We start from the raw sequence: 8,147 nt of genomic DNA on the forward strand, positions 1-8,147 counted from the left end.
TGGAGTATGGGAAAATTGAAAAAAAAATTCCTATGCTGCTCATTTCATAGGAAAACCACAGGAAAACTAACATCCAGTCAAACCTCTTTTTTCCTTTTCCCTTTGCATGGGATCGAGGCAAATGAGCTTAGCTGTTGCTTAAAAGTTTCCATTCTATTAGTTTATCTAATGCTATTGGTGATTATACACTTCATAAGATTTCCATTCCTGTGAACTTCCTATGCTCATCCAAACACCTACATTAGGAAAAATTCCTATATTTTCTAATCCTATATTTTATATTTTCTAATCCTATGTTTTGTAAGTTTAGAAAGATGATTTCCCTTGGCTTCCGGTGGATGCTTTTTTTTCCTTCGAAATGTGCATGGATGGTTCCCTTCCCTTCGGAATGGAAGTCAATCCTTTGTTGCAAAACACAGCCACACAATTCCTTTCCAAAGGAACGAAAAACTCAAAAATTCCTTTGAAATTTTTTTAATCCAAACGAGCCCTTAGCGTAAAGGCCGGAACAATATTTCATTCTGAAATAAAAATTCCTTCGTTAAAAAAAAGTTGGAAGCAAAGCCTGCAGCTGCAGGACGAAGCCGAAATGGCCAAGAACGCCGACGGGCAGAGGCGCAGCGCGATTCGAGATTCCCCAAGTCCCCACGGGACACGGCGGCCGAGATAGATGTGCTGAGACGCAACCAGACCAGCCTCCACGTCCAACCGTCGCTGGTCCGCGGTCCAACCCCGTTGGCGTCCCCTGTTTCTTACCGACCAAGCCCACGCGGCCACTCCTGACCGGCACAACCATCACCGCCCCCGCCCCGCCGCACCCCAGGCCACACCGCCTGCTCCTGCCTCCCGTCAAAAACGCCACCGCCCCACGCGAAAACCAGCCAAGCCATCCCCGCGGGCGAACAGCGAAAGGCATCGTCTCGTGACTCGCTCACTCGTCGCCGCCCCCTCGGCTAGGCTAGCTCAATGATAGGGGCCGGCGCCAATCCGCTCGCGGCGCCGCTGCTCGGCCCGCCGTCCCCCGCCGGCCGCCGCCTCGCGCCCGGCCCGGTCTCGTGCGCCCTCGACCCTTCCCCGGTCCTCGCCCCTGCCGCAGCCGAGGCCCCAGGCCAGTCCGACCGCGCCCCGCCACCACGGGCGCCGGATGATGCCGCCTCCTCGTCCTCGTCCCCGTCCCGGGCGCTGAAAGCCAGCTCGCAGCTCAGCCGGTGGTCCCGCGGGCGGGCGCTACGCTCGGGCCGGCGGCTGAGGCTAGTGGACCGCGCGGCGGTCTCCTCGGCGCCGCCGCCGCCGGTGACCAAACCGCCGCCGCAGCCGCAGCAGCCGCCGTCTCTGCTGTACGACGACACTCCTGCGGTGGCGCCGGAGGACGACGACGACGTGTGCGAGGCTGAGAGGGACGCCGCGGCCGGGAAGGCCATCTACTTGGTGTCGGACGGCACCGGCTGGACGGCCGAGCACTCGGTGAACGCCGCGCTTGGGCAGTTTGAGCACTGCCTCGTCGACAGCGGATGCTCCGTCAGCACCCACCTCTTCTCCGGGGTAAATATCCCGCCCCAGTCTTTTTCTTCTTTTTTTCTTTCCCTTTCGCTGGAAGCTCATGGTGCGCTAACTACTGGAGTAACAGACTGAGTAGTTATAACGGGAGATGTTCTGCTTTTGTCATGGAAGTACCGAATCAGTCAATTAGGGGTTTTTGGACGGTACTGGTAAATATTTGTGATGCGATAGGTGACAAGTAGAGAGATCACTAAATCAGTAGTTCAAATACGCAAAGTGAGATGCTGAATTTAGAGTGTCACATTGGGGAAGAGCCAGATCTCCAAGGGAAAACCAATGACTTGTGATTTAGAGACAGAATGTAATATCTTGGGATCCAACGATAACCCTTTAATTCTGCTCTATAACGATATGTGCAAAGGTATGATTCATTTTCAGGGTGATTAGTACAACTGTTACCGTGCTATGCTATATGATTCTTGAATTGGGATTGTAAATTTCTTGCAATTAACATAGGAATTTTATGTTCTGGTGGATCTGGATTCGGGTGAGCTTAAAATAGTGAGGGTTTGAGGGGCGACTTGGGCCAATATTTCACTGTCATCTATCTCGATGTTAGATGATAATGGCTATGGGGTTCTCCTGAGTACTGACACAAAGGATTGCTATGCTGTCCTGGTAATAAGGTTATTTCTGCATGGAACGTTGGATACATTTCCACTAGATTCCAAACCCTTTTTTGAGTAAGGACAAGATCACAATATGCAATCGTATACATATGCATGATGCAATTGGATAAAGGAAGACGTTCTGTGCAAATCCATAACTGCATGTTTGCTTCAAACGTACCTATTTATTTCGTTGGTTCAGATTCTCTCCGAGTCTTGTACATGTATTGTTTGGGGTGGAAAACACAAATATGTATCTGAATGTTGGGATACTAGTTATCAGCTTATTTTTGGTGGTGGTGGGGGTGGGGGTGGGGGGGGGGGGGGGCAGACAAATATGTCTGTTTGGCTTGATCATATTGTTGGAGAAAACAAGGCTTTTGTCATGTTCCTGGATCAGGAGTCAGGAAGTCCTTATTAGATACTAGTTATCAAAATAAATTTTGATCTGCGCTGGCTTGAAAAAATGTTAGCCACTCATAACTTGGTAACAGGCGCATCTTTTATATGTAAAAAGTTTCTGCTAATTTGTTTTAGATCGACAACACGGAAACACTTATTGAGTTAATCAAGCAAGCAGCAAAAGAAGGGGCACTGGTTCTGTATACTCTAGCTGATCCGTCAATGGCTGAGACAACTAAGAAGGCCTGTGATTTCTGGGGTGTTCCATCCACTGATGTTCTTCGACCTACTGTTGAAGCCATTGCTAATCATATTGGTGTTGCTCCTTCTGGGATTCCACGAAGTTCTCCTAGCCGACAGGGTAAACTAACTGAGGATTACTTCCGACGAATTGACGCCATCGATTTTACCATCAAACAAGATGATGGAGCTCAGCCACAGAACCTCAACCGTGCAGACATTGTACTTGTTGGTGTTTCACGTACAGGGAAGACTCCATTGTCAATATACCTAGCACAGAAGGGATACAAGGTAGCAAATGTCCCTATTGTGATGGGAATCAATCTTCCAAAGGCTCTTTTTGAGATCAATCAGGACAAGATTTTTGGATTGACAATAAACCCAGTGGTTCTTCAAGCAATTAGAAAGACAAGGGCCAAAACTCTAGGTTTTGATGGGCATAAGAGCAATTATGCTGAAATGGAGCATGTGAGGCAGGAGTTGGCCCATGCAAATCAAATTTTTGCTCAAAATCCAGTGTGGCCAGTCATTGGTAAGTTTAGTTAAATTGTCTTCATGGAAACCTTTAGTTTGTTGTTTCTTTGTTTAAATGTTCTTTTGTACTGTTTTAATGCAGTGGTCACTGGAAAAGCTGTAGAGGAAACAGCTGCTGTGGTTGTAAGGATTCTCCATGATAAGAAACAGAAGTGTTCCATGCCACGCATATCGAAACGGTACTAGAATCATGTTCTATCCCTTCTACTACGCCTTGTAATGTGTGTGTGTGTGTGTTTTGATAACGTCCGTGTCAAATAACATTACCCTTTATCCTTGTTTGTTCCACCTTCTAGGTGGCGTTTGTATCTTAAAGTTAAGTTTACAGAATAGTTCAGCAGAAATAAATGTATATTGCATTTACGGCCTTCCATTGGCCTCACTTTATTTGGTCGTTAGAGAATCTCTATATCCCAGGTAAAATAGTAGGGTGAATTGCCTTTCTGAGACTTACCAGAAAATCGGAGTGATATATTTCCTGCAGGAAGCTCAAATCCTCATCATCATTAAATATGGACCTGAATACCGTCCCTTTTCTCCTGAACAAGGATGTTCTTAGACAGTATGCTTGAATACTCGCCATTTTTCTTCTAGTATACACCCTAGGATCCTTTTTTTTTAAAAAAAACTTTTGAATCGGATAGGCAAATCTCTTTCAAAGGGATCAAAATGTGTTCTAGTCTGACTTGGAGACACTTTTCGCGTCTTTTCTTTTGCTCTTTCTTGTTGTGTTTCAGATTTCTTGGTGGTGTTAAATAGCTTGATGGATCTTGCTGTTTGATCTCTATGGCTTTACAATAACTGCAGATAATGTGGAATGATGTTTTCTACATTTTCTATTTTTTCTGGTTGCTATTTGAAGTAAGCATCTTGTGGATGTGGTTGAGAGTACCAGGATGAACTTCTGGTAGTATGTGCTTTAAACAAAATGTAGTTTATCTGGTGGACCAGGAACACCATGGACTGAGATCGAGACATCCAGTCACTGAAAATCTGGTTGAGAGGAAACTGCTGCAGGCTCAAGAGCTGACACAAGGATCTTTGAAATGATCTTAAGATAATCCTTGGTATATGTTTCTATTTGATACATCTAGAAAGAAACAGGCTATTTCGCAATTGCGTGAAAAAAAAATGTTTGCCTTGTCTGCATGCAAAAGAAGAGTAAGTGGACGGTGATTGTGTTTTGTGTAGGAGTATATCTTAAGAAGGTAAGTGTTCCAAGTGCAAGTGTTGCTGTCGATCAACCACACAGCCTCACAGAAAAAATACCGGACATGTTCTCTGTTGTTTTCGTTGAGTTGCAAGTATAATAAGTCTTGCGCAATACTGTTCATTCTAGACAGCTAAGGCAGGTATCTATCCAACTTTTCAGCATAAAACTGAGTAACTTAAGAAATCCATTTCTGTCCTTGCAGGGTGGCTCCAGTTCTAGTCTACGATTACCTGTCAGGTGGTTAACACTCGTGTCGAGTCCCACAAGGTCTTTGCTACGGAGTTTTAAGTCTATTCTGCCGCAGTGCAGACATTCCAAAATTCCAAAATTTATCAAATCCGGCATTTTGTTGCGTCTATTACTAGATTAGTGCCACATGCATAGAGAGTGTCACATTCATTCATGAGGGTTCCAAATTCTCTTAGATCACCACCTCGTGATCTATGTGTGTCATTCTTTGTTCGTTCATTCAGTTTAGGTTGACCAAAGATCTGTACCACTATTCAGGAAATGGCATTCGAGGAGAGACAATCGGCTATCGCTGTAAAGATATGTACCACAATTTGTATGATTCTGTTTGCAACACCAGGAACAAATGAAAAATACAATATCTGTTTGTCGTTGTAAAGCGACATGTACCCTTTTTTGGGCAGTCAGAAAAAAGAAAAAGAAAAGGAAAAAAAACAAGGATAGCCATTAGCCGCCACCACAAACTTGTCCATCAGTGTTTCAAAGAAACCAAACTTGTCCATCAAACCCCAACAAGCCTGATCTCTTCACTGCCGTTCAGTTTTCCTCTGTGAGACTGACCTTTCTTTTACGCCGGGATTACAGTACCCCCCTCGAAATCTTTCCCAGTTATCTTGTTCAGCAAAAAAGGGAGAGAGAGAAAAGCTCGGAACACCAAAATATCGCCTCTTCGGCCTTTCGATGTCGATGGCCGGACTTTCACCGCGCGTCGCTGGCGCCGCCGCCGCCACTGCCGCTGGAGTCCGCCCTGCTCATGGAGAGCGTGAAGTAGAGCAGGATGAGCGTCCCCACGCTGGACCTGAACGAGATCAGACAAGGCCGCTGTCAGGATTCAAGCACGGCGGATACTACTGCCGAGTGCCGACCATAGCAACTCAGCGTCAGGTTTTTGCACGCCAGCACGCCGCGCTCAGCACGGCAGCGTCGTGTTCGCCACGGCGGTTGCCCGTCAGTCGCCGTCTTCTTCTCCGCCGTCGCTGTAGCGAAGGCGACGCCCAGAGCTAGTTCTGCAACGGAGACTCGGCCAACAAAAACTACGCTGCAAGCCTGCAACTCTCTGCGATTGCGAGCATCGCCATCGTCGTCGGACTCGTACCTTCCCAACAGATGAACGTGTTCTAGGGGCTGCCGAATACAATGCTCTTGATGTTGCTCCTGGCATTGCCCCGTTAAAGATCCATCGCATCGAACTGATGGATCGCCGCGTTTGCTGGGTTTCAGGGTTTGGTTCTGTACACTGTACTCTCTACTAACCCCTCTGAAGACGCAACGGGGAAGTTTGCTGGCGTTTACTGCATGCCAACTCCGTAGCTTTGCTTGTTCAGGCACGCTCACTCAACACGCTTAACTGCTCCGCCTAATCGTCTGGGTACTTCATGTGAGAGCATTAATCCCCGCGACTTTGGCAGCCACTAGCTAGCCTACTACTACCGGAAACGAATTACTGTGAGAAGTACTGCTACGACTTGCCATGTTGAGGTAGCTTCTGTTTTTGTTTTTCTTTCAAAGTGAACGAACTGTCAGAGCTGACAGCTGATGAAGGGGACTAGGGGAGGGAGAGCGATGTTCTTACAGCGTGGCGAAGAGGAAGACGACCCTCCGGGGATCCAGCCACGGCGCCGGCCGCCTGCCGAACCGCCGGGACTTGCTCCCGGGCGTGCTGGCCAGCGGCGTGTGCACGACCAGCCGCGCGCTGCTGGGCGCGTCGCCGAGGTCGCCGGCCGCTACGTGCACGAACAGCTGCGGCCGCTCTCCACCGCCACCTGCACATACATGGACGGAGGAGGTCGAGCCGGTCAGCATCCATGTTCTGTTCAAAGATTGCATCCCCAAGAAGGCATCCCTCCAATTCGTCGTTAGAATCGAACGCATCAGTGACTGTCACTTGCCAATTTACTAGTAGCTTACATGCGCTAGCTTAAACGACAAGGTGACCAATCCATCACTAAAATCTCTATCGAATTAAACGGAAACCGACAAAACGAAGAGGCACGAGAATTCTAACAGGAATTGGCACCAAAATGCGATTTATTTCCCCCGCTGAAAGGCAAAATCAGAACGCGAAATGGATGCTAATAACAGAAGAGAGCTAATCGTCTGGGCTGACGTACCGGCGGTGCCGTTGGCGTCGCCGTCGGTCGGCTTCCTGTCGCCCTTCCGCGACAGCGACCTCACCACCTTCTGTCGTTGTTCGCGGCACGGGCACAGAGGAAGGAAAAAAGAGTCAGCTTTGGAAGCAACGAGACGAAACGGAATTTGGCGTGTACCGCCGCGTCCCGGCCGGGGCCGGCCAGTTCGCGAGCACGCGTTTCCTCGGACTTACGGGTGTCCGCGGGGGCGCGGTGGGTGTCCGTGGGGGCGCGGTGGGCGTACCCGGCGGCGGGCCAGCGTCGCCGGCGAGGGATGACGACAGCGCGCCGACGTCGAGGGCCACGAACCCGCCGCCGGTAGCAGCGGCGGATGAGTTGACGCCGAAGCTCGATTGTCCGACATCACCCACCGCGAGGATCTGCACGTAACAGATATAAGAAGCTGCTGTCAGTAACTCTTACCATTTCCATCTCCAAGAACAGAACGCAGGGGGATTCTATTCCACCAAGCGATCGATCTCACGTGCTGTTACCACCAAAACAGAACCAAACTTCCGGTAACTTTTTTGTTCCCCTCGGGCACAAGAAAATTCAACCGAAATTCAGTCGTTCCAAATTCAAATTTCTCAGAAGGATAGGGATAGCCGATTTGCTCCCGCAGAACTCTGCAGGTGATGGAGCAGGGAGAGAGACTCACAGGGTGGTTTGCGGCGGCGTCCCCCATGCCTTCCGACCGCTCCGGCGAACTGGCGATCGATGCTTCGCTGCGTGTCCGTGCGGCGGCTGATCCCTTCTCTTTTGTTGGCTGCGATGCGAGCTCCGCTGGTTCGTTGGGGACGGGGAGAATGATGCCGGTGGAGTAGTACCAAAACTAGGAACCGGGGGAAAGGCCTGACGCTTTGCTCTTTTTCAGGGCGAAAAGATTCTCCCTCACTCTCCGAGAGCATGTGGGCGAGGAGATGATGGCGAGTACGGCTTTTTATATGCCGCTGGGTTTTGATTACAAGTCCGGTCCCATTTCGTAAATTACCACAATGGTGTTCTTCTGGTTACGCGCACGCGTACTCTGTGAAGGCAGTTCTTGATAATTACTTCATCCATTCCAAATTGCAGGTCATTTTAACTTTTCTATGCATAACGATATCTATAAAGCTAAAAAAAATTAAAACGACCTACAATTTGAAATCGAGGAAGTACTAATTAGTGTACCGAATTCAAGTTGAAACCGTAACAAATTCAAGTTGAAACCGT

At 48.7% G+C, this 8,147-nt stretch overlaps 2 protein-coding genes across 2 annotated transcripts; one reads left to right on the forward strand and one right to left on the reverse strand.

Annotated features, from left to right (window-relative positions):
• Positions 1-802: 802 nt before the first annotated feature.
• On the forward strand, positions 803-3,731 carry LOC117843718 (pyruvate, phosphate dikinase regulatory protein, chloroplastic-like). The gene is made up of 3 exons (XM_034724397.2): positions 803-1,542; positions 2,706-3,342; positions 3,427-3,731. Exons 1-3 carry the CDS (start codon positions 967-969, stop codon positions 3,528-3,530), a joined length of 1,317 nt encoding a protein of 438 aa, XP_034580288.2. The 5' UTR covers positions 803-966; the 3' UTR covers positions 3,531-3,731.
• Positions 3,732-5,093: 1,362 nt separating this feature from the next.
• On the reverse strand, positions 5,094-7,859 carry LOC117843717 (uncharacterized). Its single transcript, XM_034724396.2, has 5 exons — positions 7,594-7,859; positions 7,130-7,315; positions 6,918-6,987; positions 6,380-6,569; positions 5,094-5,605 (listed from the first exon to the last, which is right to left on the reverse strand). The coding sequence occupies exons 1-5, from the start codon at positions 7,618-7,620 to the stop codon at positions 5,506-5,508; spliced, it is 573 nt and encodes a 190-aa protein (XP_034580287.1). The 5' UTR covers positions 7,621-7,859; the 3' UTR covers positions 5,094-5,505.
• Between the last annotated feature and the right edge of the window lie 288 nt (positions 7,860-8,147).

The sequence above is a fragment of the Setaria viridis genome, chromosome 2 (assembly GCF_005286985.2).
Source record: "Setaria viridis chromosome 2, Setaria_viridis_v4.0, whole genome shotgun sequence".
Classification (NCBI taxonomy): domain Eukaryota; kingdom Viridiplantae; phylum Streptophyta; class Magnoliopsida; order Poales; family Poaceae; genus Setaria; species Setaria viridis.

What these genes read in the sequence shown, in the direction of transcription:
- LOC117843718 (XM_034724397.2), top strand. Translation starts at nt 967, where the DNA reads ATGATAGGGGCCGGCGCCAATCCGCTCGCGGCGCCGCTGCTCGGCCCG. An exon ending in GCACCCACCTCTTCTCCGGG is followed by an intron (nt 1,543 to 2,705) that starts GTAAATATCCCG and finishes AATTTGTTTTAG; the next exon opens with ATCGACAACACGGAAACACT. An exon ending in TCCAGTGTGGCCAGTCATTG is followed by an intron (nt 3,343 to 3,426) that starts GTAAGTTTAGTT and finishes GTTTTAATGCAG; the next exon opens with TGGTCACTGGAAAAGCTGTA.
- LOC117843717 (XM_034724396.2), bottom strand. Translation starts at nt 7,620, where the DNA reads ATGGGGGACGCCGCCGCAAACCACCCT. An exon ending in CGACGCCAACGGCACCGCCG is followed by an intron (nt 6,570 to 6,917) that starts GTACGTCAGCCC and finishes ATGTATGTGCAG; the next exon opens with GTGGCGGTGGAGAGCGGCCG. An exon ending in GTCTTCCTCTTCGCCACGCT is followed by an intron (nt 5,606 to 6,379) that starts GTAAGAACATCG and finishes GATCTCGTTCAG; the next exon opens with GTCCAGCGTGGGGACGCTCA.